Source organism: Drosophila kikkawai, chromosome 3R, assembly GCF_030179895.1.
Source record: "Drosophila kikkawai strain 14028-0561.14 chromosome 3R, DkikHiC1v2, whole genome shotgun sequence".
In the NCBI taxonomy this organism is placed as follows: Eukaryota; Metazoa; Arthropoda; class Insecta; order Diptera; family Drosophilidae; genus Drosophila; species Drosophila kikkawai.
The window spans coordinates 18,567,182-18,579,647 of record NC_091731.1 but is presented as its reverse complement, the minus strand read 5'-3'; the positions used below and the strand labels follow the sequence as shown (position 1 = coordinate 18,579,647).

The following is a 12,466-nucleotide window of genomic DNA, read 5'->3' as shown; positions in this document are numbered from 1 at the left end:
ACTTTTAGTCTATCTTAAATATCGGGTGAATAGTAGATATACAGTAGTAAAAGTTTATTAAAAAATATAAATCTTCCTTCACTTCGGGCAGGGAGTAACCCTCAAAAAAAAAAAAAAAAAAAATTATAAAAATATTCTTGAAAAAACCACAGCTAAAGCTAACAAACAAAAAAAAATTTATAGAAACATTATTTTTCAAAAAAACACAGCTAAAACTACCTAAAATATTTTTCTTCTCAACAAACATGAACATTTTATAAACATTTATAAACGAAACACAAAGATGGTTGTCTTTTTAAGCTGTTATAGTCGCGATCCTTTCAAATTATTGATCTACTTACTATTATTTTTATTTATTTGTATTTTTCCAGATAGTTAAAACCCAAAATCACACAAAATATTATTTTGAAAACTGGATGCAATGGCGGCAAACGGTGCAATAGGTGCACCGATAGTTCCCTGGTATTTTCCTGGCCCGGTCACACTATCCGCAAGCGACGCTGGCCTGGCGCTGTTTTTCGATTTCTGCTCTTTATCTCCCAATCGCCGTCGGCCAAGCGCTACAACTCCAGCTGAAACGAGGAATTTGTGTTGTGAGTTTGTGTGAGACGACGACCGAGCAGCAGCTTTAGCAGCCTGAAAACGAGATCAGTAGTCCGCACAGCCGCTGCAGAAACTAGTGCCAAGGAGACCAGTGACGCCGCAAAACAGCAATAAAGCGGCCAGAGGACTAGAGCCGCACACAAACAACAACGAGCACTGCATTTCAAAATGGCGCCGGCAAAGGCAACGCGCGGGGTCATGGCTGTCGGGCAGCCAGCCGCCGCCAATCCACTCCTGGTCCCTGGGGCCGCCACCCGGCGGGGCCGGAGGGGCATCGCCGCCAACATAGACCCCAATGCCGAGAACATGCAGACGCGCGCCAAGCGCAAGGCCGATCACAGCCCCATCAAAAACGACAAAATCAAGCGCTCGGCGCTGGGCAACCTCACCAATAATGTTAAGATCATGTCGCTGCATCCCGGTAACGATGAGGAGGCCTCTGGCTCTATGGACAAAAAGCCGACGGCCCAGCAGCTGCAGGCGCTGATGGATGCCAAGAACCAGGACAAAAAACTAATCTTGAACGTCTTCTCCGATGCGGCGCCCAGCAAGGTGATGACGCGCGCCTCCAGCAAGTCTGATGATGCGGTGGAGAACTGCCACAAGGTGCTCGACAAGATCGAGGAGGCATTGGCCAGGCCCAAGCCGCGCGTCAAGGCTGAGCCGCGCGTCAAGGCCGAGCCGGCCGCCAAAAAGACTGCTGTTTTGGAGGAAATGCCGATGCCAGCTGCTCCCCAGCCCATTCCCGTGCTGTTTCCGCCCAAACAGAACCTGGCCGTACCACCGCCCGGCGCCATCAAGCCGGTGCGCCGCATATCAAACGACTTCAATAAGACTGAGGACAGCCTATACATGTCCGCCCTGGAGGATGTCTCCAGCAGCGATTCCATGCGCCTGTCTGGCAACTTCGAGGCGGCGCGTCGTCGCTCCGCCAAGTTACAGCTAAAGACTGAGCAGCAGCCGCAGCCGCAGTTGCTGCCACTGCCGGAGAGTGCTCCCAGCCAGGTGGTGCCCATTCAGCCGGTGCCCCAAGGCGTGGAGGATTTCGACCGCAAGAACTGGGACGATCCCTTCCAGGTGTCCCACTACGCCATGGACATCTTCAACTATCTGAAGACTCGCGAGCCGGAGTTCCCCATTGCCGACTACATGCCCCGTCAGGTCAACCTCACCACCTGGATGCGCACACTGCTGGTCGACTGGATGGTGGAGGTGCAGGAGACGTTCGAGCTGAACCACGAGACTCTGTACCTGGCGGTCAAGATCGTTGACCTGTATCTGTGCCGCGAGGTGATCAACAAGGAGAAGCTGCAGCTGCTGGGCGCCGCCGCCCTGTTCATTGCCTGCAAGTACGACGAGCGCTCGCCGCCGCTGATTGAGGACTTTCTGTACATCTGCGACGGGGCCTACAAACACGACGAGCTGGTGCGCATGGAGCGGGAGACGCTGCGCATTATCAAATACGATCTGGGTATCCCGTTGTCGTACCGCTTCCTGCGCCGCTACGCCCGCTGCGCCAAGGTGCCGATGCCCACGTTGACGTTGGCGCGCTATATCCTCGAGTTGTCGTTGATGGACTACGCCACCATTTCGTTCAGCGACTCGCAGATGGCTTCCGCCGCCCTCTTTATGGCGCTGCGCATGCACGGCGGAGCTGGGCAGCTGGACAAGGAGACCTGGACCCCAACGCTTATATACTACACGGGATATCAGTTGGCAGAGTTTGCCGAAATAATTCCCGTGCTGAACGCCGGACTACATCGCAAGCCACGGACCACAATCAAGACGATACGGAACAAGTACTCGCACAAGATATTCCACGAGGTGGCCAAGGTGCCGCTGCTGACCAACCAGGAGCTGTTCCAGAGCAACCTGGACATGAACGAAAGCAATCTGTCGTAGGACAGCCCTCAAGTTTAGCCAAATTGAAATTCAAATCGAGCTGAAAATGTTACGCTTCAGTTAGGCTCTAAGACGCTTCAGCCACCCGGCACCTGACCCGACCCCTGATCCCCTCCCGCCCCACCATGAAAAAGACGAATACTGCGGACGCGACCGCCTCAATCAAAATCCTGACCCAAACCCACCAACCAATCCCCGCCCCCCCAAGTCACCACAATTTATTATATCTTATGTTTTGTGACCTTTGCATATTTTTGCATAAATATTGTGTTAAGAGATCCCCTTCCGTTTATTTAACCATGTATTATTGTTTAGTTTTCACGTATACATACATACCCAGGCATTGTAAAGCTAAGCAGGAGTGCTCCCCCTCATCATCGCCCACTCCCACCATCTAACTATTCATCTCTAGCGATCGGGCAATTCATGTTTTAATATGTACGCTAGTTTTAAGAGCTGCCAGCACTAAATAAACCTAACGCCTAAGCACCAAAGCCGACATGGAAACGCCAAGTAACTTATTATACATACACCAAGCACACACCACACCGCACACACACACTCATATGCAGACGCAAGGATGCCTACCAGCGCGACTAGCAAAGGCACGTGTGTCCTGTACAACCTGGAAATGCGCCACGATCAACCCTCGTCGTCCTGTGTGCAGCGTACGTAGTTGTTGTTCATTAATGCTGTTGTTTGTTAAGCTACTCATGGACTCTGTTCCCTAGCCACCCCATCCCCATCCCTGGCCGTTACTCCTGAACTCATTTCACCTCACCTAGCCATGAATATGTTGATAACGTTGCATTGTTCCAGTAACTAGTTATATGTATATGTATGTACACCATGTTATGTATGTATCGTTTTTGCCAAGAGAATATACCAATAAACATTTTTAATACGTCCGTTCTAAAAAAAGTAACTTGTATCTTGAATGCAAGAATATGTATAGGTGAAGGTACCCTGCAGTACCATTCATCAACAATTCATCAACGTTTCATCAATAGCCGAAGGGGTGTTGTTGATGATTCATCGATGAATGGCCATGCAAATTACTGATGAATTTAACATGGGCATGTCATAGGCATTCATCAACAACAATTCATCAACAATTAATCATCATTTCATCGATGAATTGTTGATGAATTACTGATGAAAGACTGATGAAATGTTGATGAATTGTTGATGATTCATCGATGAATTGTTGATGAATTGTTGATGATTCATCAACAATTCATCAACATTTCATCAGCCTTTAATCAACAATTCATCATCAATTCATCGATGAATTGTTGATGATTTTTTTTTTCATATATAAAAATAAAACTCTTAAATTTTTATTAATATGATTTATTCTTACTAATTCTATACCAAAACTAAAACACAAATATAAAAAATTAAGATTAAACATCCATATATTAAAAGGCCTTAAGGTTTTTTTGATCCTTGGTGTTCCGCTTTCTATTCATGAAGACCAAATTTATTGCGCAGTATCTTCTCTGGAGGCTCAGTTTTAGTCACTTAGGAAATTGCATCTACAGAAAAAATTATAATTAATCAAGGGAAAATATAATTTCATTAAATAAAATTACCCAATATATTGGCCATTACTGCAGTCTGAAAAGAAAATACATACATAATATGTACATATATAAATATAATATATTAATATATTATATACATATAATAAATAAAATAATATACATATGTACATTTATAGGCTTCTATTTAATTAAGAACAATCTTTTTACTCACCTTTTTTTATATTCCAATATGGCCCGGAACGTAATTATTGAATTATTTGATTTCTTAACATTTTTAACACACGACACTTCTGCAGTGGAGAACACTTCAACTTGTAATGCAAAGGGAATAAGAAGAAGCAAGACGAAACCGAAAACCGCTGCTCCGAAAATATGGAGTCGAACCTTCGAGAATCTATTTTAATTGCGTCTTCTACTTTGTTTCGGACTACAAAAAACGAAGCCCATGCAAATTGTTTTTGTTTTTTTTTGCATGCACCAACAAATCGGACTCGAAGGGAGTTCGGGTCTCCGAAGGGAGTTCGGGTTCAAGTAGCAGTCGGCAGAGCGTCGGTTCTGTCGGCGTCGCAGTCGGCGCGTTGATGAATTGTTGATGAAAAGGCCTATTGATGAAATGTGGTACTGCAGGGTATTTAATTATTTATTTGTATAGTTTTTCCTAGGATTATCTTATTTTCTCTTGTGACACATTGTTAGGTAAATCCCAGTGTGTATTCCATTTTCCTTCTTCCTGTAAAATGCAATCTGAAATGTTCTTTCTTTCTTTTAAGGAAACCAATAAACCCAGTGGGGGGTTTCAAAAAAGAAAATGCTTCAAAGACATCTTTAACTTATTTCCCTTAAAATCTGAAATGTTTTTGAATTTTTAATTAATATAAATGCTTTTATTTGTAGTAAAAATAATTAAAAATGTCCTTGCAATCATCAGGAATGTATCCCTAAACTATTAGAGATCAAAGGTTGGAGGAAGTCTGTAAATCTTAGCCTTTTCTTTGCGTCCTCTTAATCACTTAAACTTGTGGTATTTCTATAAAAATCGGCAATTTTTATGAATTTCTAATAATTAAAAAACAAAATTTTATAAGTAAAATAACACTCTAGAATTTCCCGAGCATTTCCCTGCCATCATCAGGAATGTATCCATAAACTATTAAAGGTCAAAGGTTGAAGGAAAGTCTATAAACCTTGGCCTGTTCTTGGGGTCCTCTCCATCACATTCTCTTAACGTGGGGTGAGTGTGTACATCCATTGTTCCATCAGCTCTGTTCAGCTGAATCCCTGCACTTTTTGCGCCCATCTACGAACAGCTGAGAGCTGAGATGATGACCTAAGGACATCAAACCCTGTCTGAAAATGGTCCCATCCATCCGCTACAGGTAAAATCTCCCAATGTCGTCCGCCCAAATCATTCATAATCTGTGAGTGTGTGTGCACTCTCTATTCGGGTTTGCTGCGGTTCCTTGCTTTTGGCGCGACCGTCTGTCATTTTAGCGCCAAAAATTTGTTAAGGATTTGCGCGGCAGGCTGCGCATGCGCCGCAAGACATCAAGACATCGTCCCTGGATCAGTTCCCTTTCCCGTTCGGCTGCACACACACGGGAACAACCGATTTCAGTCGCTGCAGTTGCGCCTGAAAAGGCACCACCACCGTCTTGGGTCTTTGAATCTTGCGCTGATTTCCTACCACCTTTGGTTCGTCTAACTCCGTCCGTCCTTCGACCAGAGTCCTGTCATTGTGTGCTCCTTTTTTTTTGTCGTTTTTCGGCTGCCTGCCAGCCAGGTAGCTCCCTTCATCTGCAAATGTGTCTTGGACGGAGAGCGAAAGAGATGACAACACGTAAGGTTATCTGTCTGAAGGAGAGCTAAATGCATGTGGCTTTTTTCCGGTATGTGCGATTCTTTGGGTGTCCGTCCTCAAGGTGCAACTGGTAACTGGCCAGCATTGCTAATTGCCTCGGTTGGGTGTGTGTGCAGGAATCAAGTTTATTTCAGAAGGACTCGCAGGGACATACAACTATAGATACAGGGACAGCTGCCCTTGGCTAAAGGGGCGTCCGTCAACTTATGACTACGTCTCGGGTTTCTCCACACCCCAAAAAACCCATCACAGCGCCCACTTGCCGTAATCTCATCCAGTCTCAGTAGGCCGGCGAGTTAAAGGCGCCATTGTAGCCGCCTCCATAGCCACTGCCATAGCCAAAGGCATTGTGGTTATTCAGCGTTCCGAAGGCTCCTTTGTGAACTCCATCCTCCTTGTACTCGGTGTTCATCGAGAAGTGGTGGTCCCAATGGTTGGGTCCCGCTGGATTGTGATCGGGATAGCGATAATGGTTTTGAGTGCTTGTTGCTGGGCCATGAGCGCCAGCGACTCCAGGATAGCCAGGGACACTAGGTACTCCCGGAACTCCAGCGACTCCAGATACTCCGGGGACTCCAGGAACTCCCGGAACTCCAGGGACTCCAGCGACTCCCGGAGCTCCAGCTACTCCAGGATAAGCAGCCGCTCCAGGAGTCACTCCGTATGCTGGAAACTGAGCTTGCTGTGGATATCCCGGGTATATTGGCAAATATGTGGCTCCATAGGGGTAGTAACCTGGAACTTGGGGCTGTACTCCTGGCTGCTGGGCCTGAAACGGTGGCTGCGAGCCTCCTGTATCAGAAAAAATAAAGGTTAGCTGAAATGCTATATTTCCTAAACAAAAACTTACCTGCAGTTGGGTATCCTGGCGCGGAACCACTTCCAGCTGGATAAGGAACCGGAGCTTGCTGGGCTGGAAAGCCTGGAGGCGGATATGCCGGAATCTGTTGACCTCCCGAAATGGACGGATTCGGTAAAGAGCTGCCAGGAAAAACAACGGTGTTCGTACTGCCCAGTCGCACCCCCAGGCCACCTTGCTCGTGACCATGGGCTGCATCGATGGCGCCACCACTGGCACCCGAGTAGCCCCCTCCCAACTGAGCCAATCCTGGATACAATTGGGAATTAAGGTTGGCACGCTGGCGATGCCTACTGCTGCTGATGCCGCCCGTCAGAGTGGAGGCCACGTTGAACTCGGTTTTTTGGTCCTCCTGGCTCTCGTCTCGGCTAAATTGGGAATTGGCCTGAATGGAGGCGACCAGGATGACGCCCAGAGCGGCGATAGTGATTCCCCTCCTGCTGGCCATGGTGTCGTAAGTGAACTAAACCTTTGAAGCTCTCGGCGCGTGTATTTAATGCTGAGACGGGCTGTGATGATGAGAGCTTAGCTGAGTGTCTATTTTTAGGGTTATCAGCGGTGGCTCAGTGGCCAGATAAGTGGATTCATTGAGTGTAATTTTTTGTGTTCTACACTGCTAAAAAATCAGGGTAAACTTTAAAGATCTGGTCAAGATATGGGAGATTTTTCAAAATTAAAACAAATTATTTTTCATAACTAAATACGTTTTATACATCTGATATTTCTGTGAATATCCTAGCTAATTTTGTGATAATTTAACAAAACACTAAAGTAGTAGTTTAACTATTACTTTATTATTATTAAAATAATATTTAATGTATTTTTCTTAGTGTTTTATTTAAATTTTTGGTCTTTAATTAAGTGTGAATTGTCTAGCCAGATCCATTTTGGGAATTCCCAAGAATTTTAAATAAATCTTAGCATAGATGATCATTATCATATATATAAAACGAAAGCTTTTTCGGACAACCTTGTTTACTACTTCGTTAGACAGATCAGCATTATAAACAACTGATTATGTACTTTATTCAACATGAGTTGAAGTAGTCAAGGTTCTTCTACTCGATTCCATTCATCTCCCTTATCACCAGGCCCAGCCTAGGCTATAAAAACTGTGTGAAGCTCTGATTAATAAGCAAAATTAAATGAAACATTCAAAGATGCAGTTGCCTGCTGTGATACTAGTGCTAGTCTTGGCCGGAGTGGCCCACTGCCGACCCACTTTTGATAGAATAGCCGAAGTCCTGCTGAACGCCTTAGATGACCCACAGCCGCACTACCATCAGCCAGTAAGGCCACTGCCAGGAGAACGCTATCCGTATCCACACCCCGGCCCGGGGCCACTTATCCAAGAGGGCTACGAGCACGGCTACGACTACCACTATGGCGGAGGATATGGCTACCAGGGCTATCAGCAGGAAGCACACCCGGGCTACTCAGGAGGATACTATCCACAACGTCCGCCAGTACTCCCACCTGCGTCGTACTATCCGCCGCCGCAATCCTCGCGTCCTGGCTACTACGCACACCAACCAGCAGTGCCCACACCCGCTCCTGGCGGCTACTATAAGGATCAATACGGCGGCGGCTACAAGCAGCGAGGTTACTAGAGTTCACATATGACCCACAATCCCCGCCCATCCAATCATCTGCTATGTCATCTGTTTGTTTTTCTGTAATTTATTAAAAAATTCGTGAGTTTCGTCAAGCACCGGACTTTTTGCGGGTGTTTTGGCTTCCAGAACCTGTTTACCAGACACCAAGACGATCTCGAGCGGACTATGAATATTCAACAAGTGCGGTTTGGGGAAGTCCCCCGCCAAGACTCATCTCCGTCTCACATCGATGGGTTCAGAGGGAGTTTCTTGGTTGGGCAGATGGATGTACTTGCTGGAACTGGGGAATATGACGGGTCGCTCTTCAGACGCCTCAATAGAGTGATATGGGAGGGGCACCGGCGTGGGCAGCGGGATGGGTAGTGGTACAGGAGTGGGATTGACCTGGTTCGGGGGTGGCACTAGCGGCGGTCGATTGGTGCCAATGATCAGAGTGTCTTTGGTGGGCTGCGTGGGAGGCAGTGGCTGGAAGGTGGGATGTGTTACCACCGACTTGGGGGTAGTTGGTGTTGGTGGCGAGGTGGGTACAGTTGGTGTTCGCGAAGTCGTTGTTTGAGACCCATTATCCGGATTGCTCCAATCGTAGTCTGGGTACGGCTGATTGTTGTCCCAGCCATTCCATCCGGGCGGTGGTCTCATTCCTCCTCCCCAATCTGCCCTTGGTGGGGGTGGTGGTGGTGGTCGCATCCCGCCTCCGTTCCAGCCGGGTCTCGGCGGAGGACCGCCCCCGCCGCCATTCCATCCGGGACCCATTCCACCGCCTCCATTCCACCCGGGACCCATTCCGCCGCCTCCATTCCAGCCGGGACGCGGAGGAGGCCCGCCTCCATTCCAACCTGGTTGCTGGTCCCAGCCGAAGCCCGGCTGGTTGCCACCAGCTCCCCACTGCCAGCCCGGCGGCCAGCCAGGAGGAGCTTGCTGTCGGTTCGGTGGTCCTCCCCGTCTATTAGGTCCCATTCCTGGTCCTCCTCCTGGTCCCATTCCTGGTCCTCTTCCTGGTCCTCTTCCTGGTCCCATTCCTGGTCCTCTTCCTGGTCCCATTCCTGGTCCTCTTCCTGGTCCCATTCCTGGCCTTCCTTGCTGCAGCCTCTGCATCTGCTGCTGCTGTGGTCCAAAGTTATTGTTGTTGTGCAAACCATTTATGAGGCCATTGATAGCTGCCAAGCCGGGGAGTTGGGCCACCACGGTGACGCCACCGGCAGAAGCCACTGCTCCGGCTCCGGCTGAAGAAAAGGCGAACTGAGCGCGGCACGTGGGGATTGAGACAGAGGTGGATGCGAGAAGCCAGACGAGACAGGCGCGGCCAGCAATCGAAGCTGGCGAAGATCGCGTCATGATCGAGCGATCGCCGCGAGAGGCTAATTCTAACTGAGGGGGGCCAAGTGATGCGATAATCCGCGATGCTTGACTAGACCCCCAAAAACCTGTCCGTCGATCGGCGGGTGAGTATGGGAGAGATTAGGATGGGCAGTGAGAGCTAAACCGCTCTCCGGCGGCGATCAACGCTATCATCTTTAAACTAAAGGTAAACAAAGGCCAGAAAAACCAATTATATAAGTAGAATGAATAATAAATCAATATTAAACAATAGAATATTCAATAAATTATGAATGGGCTTCTGTTTGTTTTTCTCACATTAATAATTTTGAGTTAACGAAAAATAATTTGACGGGTTTATTAAAATTAGGTATTCAAAAATATAAAATAATATTCTAGTAAATATGTATCAGAGCCTAATCAAAATTGTTTTTGGTAAGAAGATGTTTTTATTAAATGAATCAAGAAAAACATTAATTTAAATATGAAATACTACGCTGTATTTTTTGTTTGTTTAAATAAATTGATGCTCAGCTGAGTGGAAGTTTATGATCTTGTTATGGATGGGGATGTGGGGATGTCCGTTGTATGTATATTATCCACTGGCCAGCGGCGATGGCTCGGTCAGTCTTCCAGTGCGTGGCGCGTGCTCCGCATGCTGATCGTGCCAATCCGTCTGCTATAATAAATCCAGCATAATGCATGGAGTCGCCGCGACGCTTGCCCGTTGTCCGAGCTAATCTTCCCGAGATCCCGACGTTTTTTATGGGGATAAGAAAACGTAAAAAAGAGATACAATTGAAATGAGCTAGACCACAATGTGTCACCGTGGCTGCTCCAACTCCATTCCGATTCCATTCCCCAGGGTATAAATAGGAGAGAACTGCGTAGATGGACTGTCAGAACTTAAAGTCTTTTGAAATAGAAGCAACATGAGAATCCGGGCCTGTCATCTTGCAATCCTTGCTTTCCTGATTACCTGCTGTCTGGATTGGAGCAACGCGCTATTCTTTAAGTCTTGGAAAACAGGCAGGGGATATGGTGGAGCACAGAACTATGGGTACAATGGATATGGCAACTACGGCTATGGCAGCTATGCGGCCGGTTACGGATACAATTCCTATCCAGCCTACTCTTCCTACTCGTACCCATCATATCCAAGCTACTCCTCGTATCGCAACCCATACGGAGGACGAAGGACTTCTGGTCAGCGACAAGGACGCACCTTCTCGGAAATACAGAGAGTTATCAAGCCCGATGGCTATGTGGGTCTCGGTGGGAGTCGATTCCTTCCAGGTGGAAATCGGTTTTCTCCTCTCTGGGGTTAGCTTATACCCTAATTAAGTTCGTGTTGTCAGCAGTATTAGCCATTAAAATAAAGTCAGCGAAAGTTACATCCATCCATAAGTTGTTTAATTATTTTGAACAGTGTCAATGTATATTTAAGCAAGAGATTTATGACCACTGACGCGTACTTACGGATCAGTCGCTACTTGGGACGTGATGTGACTGCGAATGGCGTGATGTCGCGCCTCCGTTCGTCGGCTGGTTGGCATCTCTCGGTTATTGGGATACTGGAGTAGAGCCCCTCTTTCGGGCATTCAACCAAGGGATTCCTTCAGAGTATTTCACGGAATATTCATCATATTTATCTTATAAAAAAAATTATATTACTTAAAGTTAATTACTATCAAATAATAAAATCCTTGCGGTTGTTTGAGTAAAGTCGGATAATATAAGTTTTTCTCTATATTGAACTTCTGCAACATCTACATACATATGTATGTGTCGGCGAGTTGGTTGCTAAGTGCAAATTTGGAAAGCTTGTTGCTATGGCAACAGAACTATTCGGCATGCTCAGGTATTGGTAGCCTGTAGGTGTCGCTGGCGCGCAGGCGCAATGACAGTTGAGTCGGTAACAGGAGTGTTACTGAGTGAGGTCTGTTCGTCTGTCGCAACAATAGGAGAGAATGAGAGAGACAGCTTGAGATTGTCTAGGAATGACATCTGAGTGAAAAGTAAGAAAAGGTGAAAGGGCCACAGGAAAAGTGGCGTGATGACAGATTCGATTTGACTGCGCAGGCGAACAGAACTCGCTGGCTCGACTACGGTTAAATTAAATAACGGATATCTCCGACATCAGAAGTGGGATTCACCATAGCCTCGCGGGCATTCTGATAAAGTGATTTTCGGTCGATATTAAATTCAGTGGCGCATCGAAGGCTTGCGCAGCCGCGTGGTGCGAGACACCGGAGTCGTGATAGGCAGTCAAATGCACTGGTCGCGTGTTGAGCCGGACGGTTGCAAGTGTCATCAGTGTCGGCCAGAAAATTTGGGGAAGAATGGAAGACAACAACAACAGCACACTGGCGGAACTGCTGCTGAAGTGCGGAGAGCTGGAGTGACGCACTTCAGGCGTGATAACGGTGGTCACATTGCATCTGTGTGCACGAGATGGGTATCAGCGGCTGCGAGCGGCAGCATCAGCTGCATGTAGAAGCGAGTTGATGTGTGTGATTCAACAGTGACAGTATCGGGTGAGCCCTTTCCAATTATTCTTTGATTTGGGAGCTGAATTGGCTAAAAGATGGGAATAGAGATGTGTTTGATTGCAGTGTTGTTTGCACATCTGCCTTCCCATTGGCGAGCCCTGTGCTACGATAGGTTGTGCTTAGACTATCGGAAGCAATATTCGAAAATGGTTTCGGACAGTGGCCTTTGCCGCTTATGTCAGACCCTGTGAAGGAAAAATGTTTCTGTTGAA

General features: G+C 47.0%; 5 protein-coding genes and 1 long non-coding RNA gene across 6 annotated transcripts; 3 read left to right on the top strand and 3 right to left on the bottom strand.

Annotated features, from left to right (window-relative positions):
* Window positions 1-8: 8 nt before the first annotated feature.
* Window positions 9-3,012, top strand: CycB3 (cyclin B3). The gene is made up of 2 exons (XM_017168168.3): window positions 9-25; window positions 372-3,012. The coding sequence occupies exon 2, from the start codon at window positions 772-774 to the stop codon at window positions 2,503-2,505; it is 1,734 nt and encodes a 577-aa protein (XP_017023657.1). The 5' UTR covers window positions 9-25; window positions 372-771; the 3' UTR covers window positions 2,506-3,012.
* An 867-nt stretch (window positions 3,013-3,879) lies between these two features.
* On the bottom strand, window positions 3,880-4,476 carry LOC121501879 (uncharacterized). Its single transcript, XR_005990710.2, has 3 exons — window positions 4,264-4,476; window positions 4,101-4,125; window positions 3,880-4,043 (listed from the first exon to the last, which is right to left on the bottom strand). It is a non-coding gene; the product is annotated as an uncharacterized lncRNA (long non-coding RNA).
* Window positions 4,477-6,010: 1,534 nt separating this feature from the next.
* On the bottom strand, window positions 6,011-7,236 carry Elal (Elastin-like). Its single transcript, XM_017167832.2, has 2 exons — window positions 6,761-7,236; window positions 6,011-6,702 (listed from the first exon to the last, which is right to left on the bottom strand). The coding sequence occupies exons 1-2, from the start codon at window positions 7,215-7,217 to the stop codon at window positions 6,191-6,193; spliced, it is 969 nt and encodes a 322-aa protein (XP_017023321.1). The 5' UTR covers window positions 7,218-7,236; the 3' UTR covers window positions 6,011-6,190.
* A 658-nt stretch (window positions 7,237-7,894) lies between these two features.
* Window positions 7,895-8,477, top strand: Srg1 (Sting-regulated gene 1). Its single transcript, XM_017167845.2, has one exon. It carries the CDS (start codon window positions 7,915-7,917, stop codon window positions 8,377-8,379), a length of 465 nt encoding a protein of 154 aa, XP_017023334.2. The 5' UTR covers window positions 7,895-7,914; the 3' UTR covers window positions 8,380-8,477.
* LOC108075419 (basic proline-rich protein) lies at window positions 8,427-9,741 on the bottom strand. The gene has a single exon (XM_017167844.3). It carries the CDS (start codon window positions 9,718-9,720, stop codon window positions 8,596-8,598), a length of 1,125 nt encoding a protein of 374 aa, XP_017023333.1. The 5' UTR covers window positions 9,721-9,741; the 3' UTR covers window positions 8,427-8,595.
* Window positions 9,742-10,477: 736 nt separating this feature from the next.
* Window positions 10,478-11,091, top strand: LOC108075481 (heterogeneous nuclear ribonucleoprotein D0). Its single transcript, XM_017167936.3, has one exon. It carries the CDS (start codon window positions 10,635-10,637, stop codon window positions 11,028-11,030), a length of 396 nt encoding a protein of 131 aa, XP_017023425.1. The 5' UTR covers window positions 10,478-10,634; the 3' UTR covers window positions 11,031-11,091.
* Window positions 11,092-12,466: the final 1,375 nt, after the last annotated feature.